This window comes from Chinchilla lanigera, unplaced genomic scaffold, assembly GCF_000276665.1.
Source record: "Chinchilla lanigera isolate Chin_1 unplaced genomic scaffold, ChiLan1.0 scaffold00007, whole genome shotgun sequence".
Classification (NCBI taxonomy): domain Eukaryota; kingdom Metazoa; phylum Chordata; class Mammalia; order Rodentia; family Chinchillidae; genus Chinchilla; species Chinchilla lanigera.
The window spans coordinates 14540511-14556606 of NW_004955408.1; the positions used below are offsets into that span (position 1 = coordinate 14540511).

Below are 16096 nucleotides of genomic sequence, written 5' to 3' on the forward strand. Positions count from 1 at the left end.
ATACTAGAAAGGTCTGGAACTCAGAGTGTTCACAGGCACCAGGCATGCAAGATCAGTGAGGGGAGTGGGTGGAGGCAAAGAGGAGGACATTGTGGGTGTTGGGAGCTCTAGATCTGGCCAGTCATGTATGTCTTGAGTGGTGCTGGCTTTCCCTAGTGAAATGCTCCAACACTGGGCCACTTTGCCAAATACTCTGAATTCTCAGGCTAAAACAGGGATGACAGGTGACCTATTTCTTTTCTTTCCTTTTTTTTACTCTGTGGGCTGGATCTGACTCACTGGTTCCAATTTTTGACATCTTTGTAGAAGTTGCCCCTTGAACCATCCTTTTAGAATTCACAGCATGTTGATCTCTTTCCTTTCCTTCCTCACTTCCTTCTTCTCCCTCCCTCATTCCCTGATCCCCTCCCCTACCAAGAACTGATGCCAGGATGGCTTCACTCCGGTACTAACCACAGGTGACCGGATGGGAGAGGTGGTGGTTATGACAGCAGTAATGTTCAGCTTTGTCTACCTCTGTGCACCATCTTTACATAACCCATTTTTACATTTATGTTTTTATGTTCATGCTTAATCTCTCTTAGAGATAAGGTAAGAACTTCAAAGACAGAGATCTAGATTTCCATGAGTTATAGTCTCTAGAGCTCTAACTGCAGCTTTATTTGAAGTAGATTTTCAACAAATACCTACTCTCACTGGAGAGATATAACAAATGCATTCACAAAGAAGCTTCCACATAAGACCACTCCTAACTGTACTCAGAGTTTACAGCTAAAGTCAAGTGTAGGCGAGTGTTAGTGGTTCAAAAGAATAGATTGAGGGAATCTTGATATGTTAAGTGGTTAGGGAAGGGAAAGACAGATCCAATGAATTACAACTAGGACTCAAGCTGACATCCTAAAATTGCAGTGGGTGAAGTACCCACTACCAAATAGGGTGATATCAGAAGTTTGATTCTATTCTCCTTGGAGATGCTGGGGCAGGTGAGAGTCATAGGGAGGAACCTAGACATATGTACTCTGTAGTAGCGGAACCCTTGTCAAGAACCACATCTAATTAGGCTGCATATCCAGAGTCTACACTCACACCTTAAACTTGTTCATTCTTCTTAAGACAATAAATCTCAGGAAAAGCCCTACTTACCAAAAGGGACTATGATAGTAAAACAGCATCAGATCTGCACTTCCTTCCTCTGTCCTATGAGCAGTGGCAAACTATCCATACCGTGTGGCATCATAATTTTCAGAAAATGTGGGAAGGGTGCATACACTGTCTTCTTTACTTTTGAGTGTAGTTTTTGTAATGGGAGCTCACATTTGTGAAACTCTTACTATCTTCCCAAGCAATATCATTCATGTGAATTCACTGGATTCTCACATTTCCAAGTTGAGATAAACTAATCCCAATTTAAGTAAAACACAGAGATATGGGATAATTTGACCAATGTCACCAAGTGAGTTGGTATAAAATCAGAATCAGAGCTCAGACCCACGGATTGCTATCGTAGGGTTTTTCTTCCTGTGGTCACAGGATAGTGTCTTATTAATGTTCCTGTGAAGAGTGCTTTAATCAGATTTCAGAGCCAGTGCCTCTGATGAGACTACCCAAGAAATACTGAGCACATTCCTTACAATCATGAGAAAGCTGATTCAGTGTATTTCATGTTCCAAGCATACCCTTTTCTTATCACATTTCTCAGTGTTTGTTATCACATTTCTCCTCCATTACCTCTGAAACTGAGGCCCAGGGAAGTTAAGTGTGTGACCCAAGGTGCCACAGTAAGTGGGAGGGGATCCCGTCAGATGGACTCCAGCACTGGGGAGGAATTTTAGAATTCCTGCTCTTAACTCTCATGCCAGGCCAGACCCTACATGAGAAGGGAGTGGCCTTTGAGGCTGGCTGATGGTCAGAGTCTTCAGTGGCCAAAATCTCAAACACGGTGGTTGGGCTTGCATATCCCATGACAAGGGATGAGCTCACAGTCTGTGACATTATAGAAGGGATATGGCTGTCTTCCTTTTTCAGAAAATAGCTAGTCTGTCTTTCTTTCTTTCTTTCTTTCTTTCTTTCTTTCTTTCTTTCTTTCTTTCTTTCTTTCATCCTTTATTCCTTCCTTCCTTCTTTTCTTCCTTCCCTCCTTCTTTTCTTCCTTCCTTCCTTCTTTTCTTCTTTCCTTCCTTCCTTCCTTCCTTCCTTCCTTCCTTCCTTCCTTCCTTCCTTCCTTCCTTCCTGCTTTTCTTCCTTTCCTTTTTTTCTTTCTTATAGCAGCAAGCATGGATGGGAAGCTGTTAAACCTTACCCACACACCCAGAGGCAGGGAATGAGCATGCAGGCCATCAAAGCTGAATCCTCAATTTTCCTGATGAAACTGAGGACCCGAGAGGTGTGAAGGAACTGCTTGAGATCACACACTAACCTGGGGTCAGAACCAGGATGCCTTTCCTCCTGACTCTCGGCTTTTTACAGCATGTACCACTGTGCCCCAAGTTCCATACTATCAGCAGGTATTTCCCAATGGTGACACAGTTAACAATCATTTACTCCGTATCATTGTACCCTCTCGTCCGTAAGGACCATGAGGGCAGGGACTGCCTCTGCTATGTTCCCAATGCCTTGCAGATTGCAGACACTGGAAGAGTCTGTTGACTGACTGTTCTAGCATACTCTGCTACCTCATCACTGACATCTCTTTGTTAATGCTATTCTTTAATATATTTCACCAAATCATATAGCAATGCATTTAAAAAAAGGCTTCTTTGTGAAGGGCCTGTTTCTTTCTGCACCAGCAGCAGGCCCAGCCTGCAGGTGCTGGGAACATGTGTCAGTTAACCTTCCCCCCGGTCACTGCAGCCCTGCCTCTGCAGGGCAGGGGTCTTCGTGGCTCCTTCTGCTCCCGCCCACTAGTTTTCTGTGTGGTCCTTTAACATTTAGGAACTCAGTGTTTGGAGCATTTAGATAAAAACGGTGCCTCTGCCCACCGCTAGCTCTTTGGCTGGTCTGTTTCTCTGAAGGAAAAGAGATATTAATTCACTGGGCCATCAGTTAGTAAATTAGAGCTTGTGGCTGCCGAGTACTCAACTGGTTGGATTTCTCTCAATAGTAGGACACTTACACCTCATACCAAACCTCCTTGAGGGCGGTGACATCGGAGTTCACGTGCAATGGTTTTATCATCTTATTACACTTACTGAGAAGGGAGAGGAAAGTCAGGCACTTCAATCAGTGCTTTTGTGTACATCGTCACATGATCCTAAAGCATGCATATAGTTACTGTCCTCCTCCCATTTTAATTATGAGGCAAATGAAGCACACTGAAGTTAAATATTTGTCTAAGGTCAAAAATCACAAATAATATGCTGGGACTTGAACTTAGTTCTGCCTGCTGCAATGCCGGAACCCTTAAAAACGAAGCCATCACTTCTTCCACTTTAATGTGCATACAAACCCCCTGGGGATCTTCATCAGAATGTAGCTTCTACCTCAGCAGATATGGGGTATGGCTTGAATGTCTGCATTTGTAGCAAGCTCACCGAACCCCACAGTTTGAGTAGCATGGGTCTGTGCCACCAGGCTGCCCTGTTGGTTTCACTTCTTTCCTGGCTGGGGTGTGTTCCCACACTGAGGGCTGGGAAAGTAGGCCACACTCCACTCTGTTCTGCTCCTCTCAGATTTAATAAGTCACCAACTGAGTACAGCGTCTTGTCGCAGTAGGAACCCACAGAGTCTGTGGTAGAAATAAACGATATTGCCACCTTAGTGGCACGGTTCCCCCTATGTCTCCATCTCCTTCTTCACCCCTCCCCCTGCCTTATATCTTTAATTACAAATACTCCTACAAACCCCTGTTCTGCACCTTGCTTGCACAGATTGTCTTCTTCTCCAACAACCTATGCTTTTGCTCTGTAGTTATGTTGTTTTACTTTCTTTTTTTTATTTTAAGGAGAAAATGCTTTTTCACTAGGCTGTAAGGTCCAGAAATCAGTAGCAGTGTCCTATTAGCCATTATATTTCCACTGTCTAGCACAGAGCAGATGCTTACTGAATAGTTGTTGACTGGCCAAGCATATAAAAGTCTGTCCTGAAGAAATGTAGACAACTGAGCACACACAGAATTGGCAGAGGTGGGAGGAAACAGATCCTTCTATACATTGTTGGAGAATGTCTCAACTGGTACAACATTTTGGAAAAAGCGGATTAAAATTTAAAAAATGCACGTGCTTTCCAATGTGGCAATTATTCTCTAAGAATTAATACTGTGAAAAATTCACGCATGTATAAACACATGATGGCTCATCCATTCAATACATTCTAACAGCCACCAAAATTCTGGTAGCTCTTTACTGACTCTACCTCTCTGTCTGTCCACACATAGATTAAATTTTTAAAAAAGCAAAGGTAAGCACTTTGTAGGATCTGCTTTCACCTGGGCAAAGGGTGAACTTACACATAGGTCGTGTGTGTGATTTAGGAACCCGCTGCTAATGCTTATCTCTGGGATCCTGAGGAACAGAGAAGGGGCTTTACATTGGAACTTTACCACTTTACCATTTGGCCCTTCATTCTCCTAGTGCTTAATCGTACGGTTGTGTTATATCATGGAAACAGACTGTCCTGGCTGCTGGAGAGGTGGGTGCTGAAAAGTTCGGGTCAGTGATGTTTGTGCTGTGGCTGACGTTGGGTCTTGATGACACATAGTTTGGATAAAGAACTGGGAAAACCCAGTGTTAATACATGTTTACTTAAACAGTATGTGGACTATTCGGGCAAGCATTTCCCAAGTGGGACACAACTCCAAGGAAAATTCTCAGTGGGGTGTCCATCTTGTCAGACCCGAACTCTTGTGAGCAGTGTCACTGTGACTACGTGCTGCCTTCTTATTTGGGACCCTGGGTGTCAAAGGAAGCACAGCCAAGAGGCTTCACTTGTCCTGTCCCTTCCCTGTGTCATGATATCACTCCCAGACAGATTTATGTGCTGCTAATTAAATCAGGACTCTTATCTAACCTTACAGTGGGAGTGTGTGTATGTGGGTTGCCCCAGCAATCTGGGAGTGCCACATGATTCTTTTCCAAAGAATGAAAGGAAGGCCAGGATTAAGGACAGGAAGCACAGGGCCAGTGACACCTCCTTCATTCCTGCCGTGGCATTGTCTACCAAGGGCTGGGGGGGTCCCCCCAGGAGGGGGTGGTGGTGAACTTCAGAGGGACCTACTCAGCCCGACCACAACTTTCCTGATTAAGGAGGCATTGTTGGTCCATGGCCCTGGAAAACATTCTGCAACTGGCCCTTCTAAACCGGGATCTTGGCTGCTCAGATCTTGGCAGCTTACAGACCAGGGAAAAAGAGGCATTTGATCTCCCATCTGCCAGCACTGTTAAACACTGGCTCAGACTCACACTTTTTATAAGCGTATTACCCACCTTAAAGCCACAGTTTATTTTTTAGTACCACAAAAGATGGTTTATTTGGGGAAAAAAAAATGGAAAAGAGAGGATAGACAGCTACCATGAGGTGGTAAGGGGCTTCAGAGCTAAAAGCCCCAAGTCAGTTTTTATAGGCAATTAGGACATAATCACTGATGCTTCCTTGTCTTTTATAGTAAAAAAAAAAAAAAGCTTTAATTGTTATTACTGTTGATTCTTGTTTTAGTTTTGGTTCAGACCGAAGAGCCAAGGAAACCCACAATCAGTTTCTTGAGAAATTGGTGGGATGTGTTCCACCACACCTGGAGCCCTGGGGTTTCAGATGAACATTCTCACTCAGGTCACGGAGGGACAGTAGGGAACAAGTGGTTCTGAGAGCTCGTCAAGCCAGATAGGGTGCCAGATGAGCAGGTGGAGCAAGACAGTGAAGGCAGGTGGAAGAGGAGCCGATGCAGAGCCGAGTGGGGCAGACACCCAGAGGCCCGCCAAGGGCTGTGGAGAGGTATCCAGGAACTACTTCAAGGACCTTGGTGCAGCTGGAGATATTTCTCAGGTCAACACGAGAAGGCAGCATAAATCAGCCCCTTCTGCCATGGCTGCCTGAACCTATGTGATGATATATTCATGTACATGGCTGTATATGAACCTATATGAGCCACATGAAGATTATTTTCTGATAGGTTGATGGTCTTCTCAGAGAGGCTCTCAGTCTTGGCTGCCCACCAAGAAATAAAAATACAAATGTTCTTGCCCCATTCTAAGCTAAATATACCAGAATCTCAGCAGGCAAGACAGCTCTACCATTGTACTGAAAAACTTGGAATTTCCCCTCCATGAGATCAGATATACAAACATTTGTCTAAGACAGTCAGATTCCCTTTAGAAAGTTATTTAAAACTACTATTCAGACTTGCATGGTGGTGCATGCCTGTGATCCCAGCACTTGGGAGGCTGAGGGAGGAGGATCTTTGTGAGTTTGAGACCAGCCTGGGCTACAAAGTGAGCTCAAGTCTAGCCTGAACTGCAGAGCAAGACCCTGTCTCAAAAAGACAAAAACAAACAAACAGACAAAAAACCACTATTACTGATGTGGGTAGAAAACATAATTTTAAGAATTAAATCCTTAAAATAAACTTATGAGCCAGAACATTTATCCTTGTTTTACAGATGAGGAAATTGAGGCTTCCCGTTCAGTAAGGTGACCAGAGTTAAAAAGCTAACTCATGAAGCAGCTGAGCTTAAATGCACCTGATTCACAGGTAGAAAGGATGTGGCACATTAATAAAAACATTATGGGATCTAGTTCTTAAAACACCCTTGTGAGAACTTTAAGTATTTTTAGGAGATGAAAAGGGAATAGAAAGAGCTTTACTCGTACTGTTTGCAGTTGCATAAAAAGCCAGTCACAGAGCTAAGCCAAAACCTACCTCTCCTGGCTTTTAGCCCAGTCTGTTCCTAAACAAACACTCAAGGATGCCGTCATACTACTAAATCGAGACTGCCAAGCAACCTGACTACACAACAGCATGTGTAGTTGTTTGTAAGGAGAACATGTCACCATCCTCACTTGTTCAGCCTATGAGAATTGAATCTTAATTCATGTGTCAGTTTTCTTATTGCTCCTGAATGAACTAGGAACTTGCCTTTGAAACTTCCAGCCAGGCAGATCAGTGATGTCTTGGATCTGGAGACAGCTTAGAGCTTTGTACAACCCTCCCACTGACCATCAGTGCAGGGCCCTGCATCACATTTACATTCCCTGGTTCAGGGCTGCTGTGATTTGTGAATTGATCAAGGTGCAATGAACTGGTGTGGCCTCAAGAAAATCATTTTCCTTTTTCTGGCACATTAGATGCTAATGATACCCAGAACTAGAAGGTACCAAAAATACATAAAATCTATGTGTAATGAGAAAGCTCTAAGTTCATTTTTAAAATATTTGGGTAAATTGTTGAGGGGAAAGCATTCCATTTAGAAGGGCAGAGATAAAGAAGAGAGAACTATGACTGTGTGTGTGTGTGTGTCTTGTTTTATTTTTTATGCCAGTAGGGAAGATAGAAAAAGAAACAAAACCACCCAACATAATCTTCCCAGAGGCATTATGGAGCAATTCCCTACTACATTTTGAGGACCATTTGTATTCACATGCTGTTCTCGTGTTCTCCTTGCTAATGCTGCTTTTCTGTGAATGACCATAATACAAGAGAATTAACTAAATTCTCAAAGATAGATGAGTAACAATCGCAAACACAGACCCAAAGAATTTCTTCAGTGCAGTTAGGAAACACAGTCCTGGGTTATGAAAACTGGATAGCAATATGGAAAACCCTTTAGATATCATGTTAGACAGAAAATACCCTTGGCATTTACAATTGCTACGTACCATGATTGCCAAAGATGTTAAATATATAGTATATATAGTTACATTTGTGTAACTTTACATTTATGTCATGAGAGAAAGGATGAAAAGGTTCATTTTTAAAATTTAATATTTTAATAATGGAATAATAGCACTTCAGAGACCATTGGTTTAGCCAGGATCTCTTTTAAGGCTCTCTGTGGCATTTTCTGAGTGTGCAGAAGATTCCAGGAGGTGTTTTAGGGTTCTCTGGAGAAAGAGTATGTTCAGATAAAAGAGGATCAGGCCAGGAATCAGATGGCATTGGTTACTGATTTCATTGGACTGCTGTTGATGTAGGGGGAGGAACTCATGTCTTCATTTGCTGCCTGACTCTTCACTGATGGCTGTTCTAAGGGACCCATATGAAGGGAGCCTGGTAGAAAGCCCCAGCCCAGATGCATGAACTTGAATGCTCATAGGGGCCAGGTATTAACTTAAGAGAATGAAGTGAGTAGGGTAATTCTGACATAGATTTTTCTTTTTGCTTCACCACTATTTAGGATTTATTTTTTAATTTCTAGCCCAAATTTATCATTTCATTTTTCTTAAAATGCACAAAGTCTTACATCCTTATCACTTTTTTTTCCCCATGTGATAAAAACAATTGTTTCTTTCTTTTTTCTTTTTTTTTTTTTTGGCTTTTTCCCAGTACTGGGAATCAAACTCATGACCTTGCGCTTGCCAGGCAGGCACTTTGCTGCTGAGGTAAATCCCCACCCCAACAATTGCTTCTTGTTTCTCTTACTGTCTAATTGGAAAAACACATAATGTGAATGCTGCTGGCTTTCTGTTCCATAAGGGGATAATCAGAGAAGGGAGGAAGGCTGTGAAGAACTGGAGCTTGGGTGCCTGGGCTAAGTGATATGAACTCCTTAACTCAGGCCAGTTGCTGCCATGAGAAAACACTGGCTTAGTGTGCAGAATTTTTTCAATTCTATTTATTTATTTATTTATTTATTTACTTACTTACTTACTTACTTATTGGTTTTCCACTGGAAAAAGAAAAGCAAGAAATTGATATGTCATGATGAAATCTCCCAATTTCTAACCATTGACCATCTGAAAAGACAAGAGCTGCCTATGCAGACAAAACACTTGCATGGACCACATAGAAGACCACAAGCCATCCTTTTGAGAGCTCATCAGAGTTTATGTAGTCTTTTCCACATCTTGGTGTCCTCTCCCTTAACTGCCCGCAATAAGACACTTGCAATTCAAAGAGCAAAGATGGAGACTTACTATGGAGCTGCTGAAGGCCACAGGCGGCTGTGAGCTTTCACAGCGCCCTACAGACCTTTGCCGGGAGTGACCCTGGATGGGCACCCGGGCACTCTGACTCCTCCTCAGAGGCTGGGTGCCTCCTTGACTTCTCATGGTTGCTGGCCTCTGGGCCCATCTCGCTGGGAATGACAGGCACTGGTACTGCGTCCACTCTTCACTGTCTGAGTCCACCTCCTTCAGGGTCTCCAGTCGCTTGGCTGCAAGAAAAGCATTGTCATACTTTTGTGGGACTACGGTTAGGAAGATGCTAGAACATGGGGGGAGGGGAAAGAGCCTAGGAAGGATCTATGCTGCGGTGGAAAAGTGGCAACTGGGCTACCAAGACAGGAGAAAGAGGGATGCACCCTAGTCCCACAGGTTCACATCCTGGCCCTCTTACCATCTAGGTATGGGACTCTTAGCTGTGACTCAACCTGCGTCTGTTTCCTCAATTAGAGTTTAGTAAAAAATACCTAGCTCATAGGATTGTTTTGAACATTTAATGATATAATATGTGAAAGTGATTAGCTCACTCTAAGTACTGGTAATGGTAGCTGTTATTATTAAAGAGTGATCAGAAGGTCCTACATAAACGGCAAATTATCACCATGGCAAAGGGGCTATGGCTGCTTATATCTCTTCCTTTCTCTGCCTCCCTTTCTTTTAACCAAAAGTGTGTGTGTGTGTGTGTGTGTGTGTGTGTGTGTGTGTGTGTGTGTGTGTGTGTATGGGGAGGGTGTCTGAAGGAATCAAGTGAGTTTTATTGGCCACCTTCAGTCCATGTACTATAACAGTTCAGGCATCTTATATAGCACTATCTCCTAGATCAGAATGTTGCCTAAGTGAAAAATCTAAGGGACCAGTTAGCATAGAAGGCATTTTCTAGAAGCTGGCCGTGTGCCTAGATCTAGATCCAGCCTGACCTGTCAGGTTAGGTGATTTGTGAAATTCCTAAGATTTGGCTGTATCACTGGTACCCAACTGTCCCCAGCCCAGACATAAGCATCCTGTGCTGTAAACACTACCAGACAAAGACAGACTGGAGGGGCACCACCTATGGGGTCACTTTTAAAAGCCTTGGTGAATCAGTGAAAGTTTAGAGGTGGTAAGAATTGCATTGTTCTGTGACAAGGCAGACTGGGGTTACAGGAAGTAACTTGACAAAATGCCCCACAGGATATAAGGGAAGACTGAGGAATCTCTTTTCTCATTTTTGAGGAGAAAAGGACATTTTTCTTCTGTAGATAGGGAGGTGCATGGAAGCCCTCGTACCATTTTCTTGATGACAATACTCGCGGCCCATGATGGTGCAACGTCGGAAGACCATCTTGTTCTCTGTTAGGGTTCCAGTCTTGTCAGAGAAGATGTATTGGATCTGGCCCAGGTCCTCTGTGATGTTGAGGGCTCGGCACTGAATGGGCAGATCAGACTCTTCATCGTAGAGGTCAAGGTCATTGTGCAGAAAGAAAACTTGCCCAAGCTTTACCAGCTCAATAGACACATACAAAGAGATCGGGATCAGCACCTGAGAGGAGACAGACACCATTGCATCAGAAACCAGGCGAATTCCCCACTCCTGGACTCTCACTTGTGTGTAGCTCAGGCATTTAATTAAAGGCTGAGGCTGGCTCACAGGAAGTACTCTTTCTGAGAAATTAAAGGTCAATGACTTCACACTGCCCTTGGAATTTTCTTGGGGTGAAACTGAAAGAGATATGCCCTTCAATTTAGGATGTCTGGATGTGACAGACACTCATCACTAGTAATATAAATGTTACTGTCAATGAGTGAGCGTTAGTGTCTCTGCCCGGAATCTCCCTCCACCCTCCAGAAGTATGCATGGCGTGTGACCATCCACTCTCCCAGGTACTCCCAGTCATTGTTGTTGTAAATATTCCAGTACCGAATATTTACCCAGTGATTTCTTTGTGTTGGATGCTGTTTTAACTCTTGGAAGTAGGAGTTACTGGAACAGAATTCCTGGCCTTAAAGAATTCACATTCATTCCAGTGACAGTAAATAAACAGTCCATATGGGATGGTGGTAAGCCTCATGAGGGAGAAAAACGAAAAAGAGGTCAGAGGGTGATGGGTGGGAGGACTCTTTTTAGACCATGACCTTTGAGCAGGGAGTGAAGGAGCGAAGAAATGAGGGTGTGAGTTATGAGGTTATCTGTGGGCGGAGAGTTCCTGGTAGTGGGAGTGGCCTGGGTGTCTGAGGGCCGGGAACAGTGAGCAAGCCTTGTACCTGAGTGAGGCAGAAGAGAGAGGCAGGAGGTGGGGTCAGGGCCAGGTCGAAGTCCAGGTCACTTGGTTGACTGTGGTCAAGGACTCTGGATTTCATTTTGAGCAGATACGAAATTAGTGGCTGAGTCTCTGCAGGGGCCAGCTATGCTCTGACTTTTAAAAATAATTACGTGGCTAGATGAATGAGTGAATACTTGAAAATGTCTAATCTTTAGTGGGACAATGAAGCACCTGCAGATACTACGAGATATGTAATGTATGGAACCTCATCAAAGCAAAACTACAACTTCTCTCATCTTTGTCTAGATTGTAATTTCTTGTAGAGCATGAAGAATTAAAAAAATATATCGCTCTATCCCTTATATTCTGTTGATGTTTTGTATTGTTTTTTCTTCTGTCCTTTTCCATCTCAACTTATCGAATGATGAAACACTCAGGTACTTTTTTATGCCTTTCCGTGCCTGGGGCTGCAGAGTTCTTTGTAACTCTCTGTGCTAGTTCATCTCCTTTTGATCTCAGGTCATTAGTGTCCTGACTGTTCTGTATCTGGCGAAGGGAAAGCACAACTGCGTCACAGTCGCAAACCCACTTTTAAACAGCAGAGCCTGATCAACATTTCCCTCCAGCTGGTATCTGAAGGGCCAGGTTCTCCCCACAAGGCAGGGCGACCTCCCGTGTGAACACTTTCAAAGACCCACAAGCAATCAGTAACCGCTTCCTCATCAAAGTCCAGTTACTTCTTTCTTGGGGCCAGAATTACCTTGCCTTATTTTTCCAAATTTCAGAGGTTGGGGAGGCGTCCTACCTGGAGCAGGATGATCATTGTGAGGAACATGTAGAAGCCCCCGAGGGCCGGGGGAAGGAAGTTGCCATTGGCATCTGGCACATCAAAGGGAGGGTGTTCTTTAAAGGTCTGGTTCCAGAGGCTGTGGCCTGGGAAGAAGCAGATCTAGGGATGAGATAAAATTCCCATTTGGTTTTAAAGATGGTTAGATACATCTCCTCTGGACCTGTTCCTGGAAGTTGGCATGCTTTGGAGGAGCCATCCTTCCCCCATGCAGCACAGCTGTGGGTGTCTGTTGGTTTTGATGAGGCCCTTTATATAGTCTATATTTCAATCAGTTGACTAATCGATGGTCATTAAATGTCTTACCAGAGGAGACTAGGATAGGGATGTCTTATTTTTTGATAAAGTCTTTTTACATAGGGGCTAGAAAGAAAGGGGGCATGTGTGGTGGAAAGCACACGGTTGGTGAGTCTCCACAAACCTGTGCCCTGACTTCCCTTCTTCCTCTATCCCTCCCTCCTTCCACCCTTCCATTTCTCTCTCTGCTCATTTATTCCATATATATCCAACACTTATCAATTCAAAAAGGCATCAGTCCTCATTCAAGTCCTTTCAGAGGATCCTTCCCTAGCAAGTTAGGGAGCATGACCTCAGAAGACAATGACAGACAGCATGAACTGTGCTGTGCCAGAGCCTATGCTATGCCCAGCAGGGGCACCAGATACAGATGGAAGTGTTTCTGTCTCTGCAAAGGGGCTGATAACACTTGTTACCTGTAGATCTCCCAAGATGAAGTGTATTCAGTCTCTGCCCCAGAGCTTCCTAAACTTCAGTGTTCTCATCTGTTAATTAGCAGGAATATTTGCTCCATATGACGACTGTGAGAGTAGAATAATCTAGTGTGCAGTGCTCTAAGCTCTAAGGAACAGGAAGCATAGGGAATGATGCCCAATCCAGAGACACGTCTTTGCCCAGTGTACTGGGCCAAGTGCATTCACACGTGGCAGAAAAAAGGAGACTTTCAGACATGATGTTATCTGACGGTGATACGGAGCAAATGACTCAGCACATCCTAAGGGTCCCTGGACTTCAGAGGAACAAGGTAAAGACATGGATGAAACCAGAGAAGTCTATGAGGAGGAGGAAGAGGGTAAGGAAGGGGAGGAGAAAGAGGAGGAGGACTTGAGAGGTCTGGAGGTTGGGTAGGTGTTGGTGTGGGAGAGAGAAAGGCCAGAGGAGGGCATCCGGGGCAAAGAAAAAAGAAATACCTATCTTACAAAATTAAAGTAAATGTTTAAGGAACCTTGGGTGCTGCTAGGTCTCACTGGAGAACTTTTCCATCCTCCAGGACTATACTGAAGTGAGGCATCAACAGAATCCTGCTTGATGTATGAGTTGTTATTCTTGAATAGAATTCTGTCTCCCTCCTTGATGAATTCTCTCTGATTATTGCTTTGGGCCGTATGCCAAGCTAATTTGGGCTGTCTGTGCCTTGTCTCTGTGTGGCCTTTTAATCTTTAACTTTCTTTCTCTGGAGACACAGTGAGAGGATCTCAATGGGCCTTTCAGCTTCAACTTGGCTGGAACACCTATCCCAAGGCAACGAACAGTTCTGCGGTGACCCTTGTGGGCACAGTGTGGCCTGTGGGTGGCAGTGGATGATGGCTACCTTCTGGGGGCCTGCTCCCTCCCACTCTGTACAGGTGCTGTCCGTACACCTGTGGGCCACCCTCCCCTGGAGTACTGTTAGACTCATTGTAAGACTTGATCCAGACCTGACTCTCCCAGTGCCCACCTGTCTGCCAGCACAGGCACTGTTCTTAGCTCAGACCTCTTGCCCTTGGCAAACACCAGATGCCCTGAAAGAGCTAAGATGGAGCAGGGGATCATCCAAATGCCTGCACATTGGAAGGTACCCAAACATTCACACCCCTTGCCACAAGGACTTTGCTCACGGAGGCATGAGATACCCAGAGAATTCTGACCACTGCTGTTTACTAAGATCCTTCCACCTAATGTCCCTTGCCTTCTTTCAAGCCCTAGAAAAGAATCCTGATTCTCTTTGTTCTCTACAGACAGGCCTTTTTGCCCTCTGTCTGCCTGCACTCAGGCACAATAAATTCCACCCTATGCTGCCTTTACACAAGCCCAGTGGTCTCAGCTGGTCTCTGCCTCACGCTATTGCTTACACTCATCTGGAAATTGTATTAAGCAAAAACTCAGGCCTCTTTGAGACTAAGTCCCCCTGTGGTCACTGTGGTGCACACTAGACCTCTCTGAGCCCAGAACTACCTCTGGCTTTCACACATGATCTCTTTAAAATAATGATGTTGTGATTCTAAGGCAATGCTGCTCATTGAGTAGGGTTCTGATGGTGGGGGGCTTAGCAAGAGTTCTTTCTCTTAATCAACCCGGGTTCTTTTTGGGGTCTTCTTTAGCATCCTGTGAACCATCTTAGGTTTATACACAGGAGTAGAGGCATAAGAACTTCATGGAGGACCCTATCTCCCTTCATTCTGAGGATTTACTTCAGTGACTCCAGCTCACTCCTGTCCATACTTCTGGCTGTGTCCGGTTCTGATTAGGTCTCCATTCTAGGCCTTGTTCTTGCTACACCAAACGCCAACTATTCCTGTGCCTATGGTGATTCTCCTTCCTACTCCGGTGCTTTGCATCTGTCATCCCTGAAGCTGAGAGTGACCTTTCTCCTCACAGCTTCTTGTCACATCCTCCTGTTAAACTTGCCTTTACCATCTACTTCTCCCAGTGCATGCCTACTCCTTTTGGGGGTCAACCAGGGCAGCTGCTCTTGAAGAAGGGCTCCTGTGGCACCCGTAGGAGGCTAAATAATACCTCCTTCAACAGACACTTCCTAATTCCAGGGCCTGTGAATACACTGCCCTGTATGGCAAAAGGGACTTTGCAGATGTGCTAAAGTCATGGGATTTGAGGTGTCCTGAGTTACTTGTGGGCTCAGGGATGTGAATGCAAGTGTCCTTGGGAAAGAAGGGCTTACTGCTGCAGAGTGGGGGAAGGACTGTGAGCAGGAATAGGAGTGGTGAGCTTTGAGGATGGAGGAAGGGGACACAGACCAAGGAGTATAAAGAACAGATTCTTCTCTGAAAGCCGAGCTAAATGGAAGCGAATCTACTAGTATTTCAATCCTAACCCAGAGAAATGGATTTGGACTTCTTACTTCCAGAGCTGTACCAGAATAAATGTGTACTTCTTGTTTTTTTCTTTTTCTTTTTTTGGTACTGGGAATTGAACCCAGCCCTTTCACAAGGAGCTATATCCACCATCTTTTCATTTTCTTGAGACAGGGTCTTATTAAGTGGCTAAGTTGCCCGGGCTGGGCTCAAACTTGCAATCCTCCTGCCTCACCCTCCAAGAGTAGCCTGGCTATCTGTGCTGCTTTGAGCCACTCCGTTTGACTTAATTTTTTACAGTGGCAGTAGGAAACTAAGATGGTACCAATTTGCGGCCCCTTGTGGAGTGGGAAAGATTGTGTTATCAAGTCTGTTCACATCTTTTCACTCTTCCCCTCCAGACTTCTCTTCATCTTGCTGTCCTCCCACACTCTGATAACAGATGAAATTCCTAATGTTTAAAGAGCACATACTACTTTGAGGAGATTTTACTTGTGGTTTCCTTCCATGGCATTCCATTACTGTATTTTTTATTAGCCCCATTATATGGATGAGGAAGCTGAAGCTCAGAGAATTCAAGCAACTTGTCTGAAGAGACATGGGATCACCCTGTGCTTTTTCTCTAGAATATTCCATACCTATGGCTCCACAGAGGCACATGAGGAACAGGATCCCGATGCAGAAGAAGATGTCTGTGTTCATACGCCGCTCAATTTTGCTGCGTTTGTACCGTGGGCCGCTGTTGTTCAGCATGGCTTTTGTCTCGTGGCCTTCGAGAGAAAATGGGGAATTTAGTCCCTTGAACCCCTTATGGTCTTCCCTGGACCATA

At 44.5% G+C, this 16096-nt stretch overlaps 1 protein-coding gene across 3 annotated transcripts in view; it reads right to left on the reverse strand.

The window, feature by feature from the left end:
- The window catches only part of Atp10b (ATPase, class V, type 10B), a 320484-nt gene that overhangs the window by 45346 nt on the left and 259042 nt on the right, over positions 1–16096 (reverse strand). For all 3 annotated transcript variants that reach the window (XM_005376268.1, XM_005376269.2, XM_005376270.2), the window contains 4 exons: positions 15905–16036; positions 12136–12263; positions 10357–10609; positions 9064–9302 (listed from right to left, as the gene is read on the reverse strand). In XM_005376268.1, coding sequence (XP_005376325.1) covers positions 9064–9302; positions 10357–10609; positions 12136–12263; positions 15905–16036 — 752 coding nt within the window. The remainder of the gene's footprint in view (positions 1–9063; positions 9303–10356; positions 10610–12135; positions 12264–15904; positions 16037–16096) is intronic.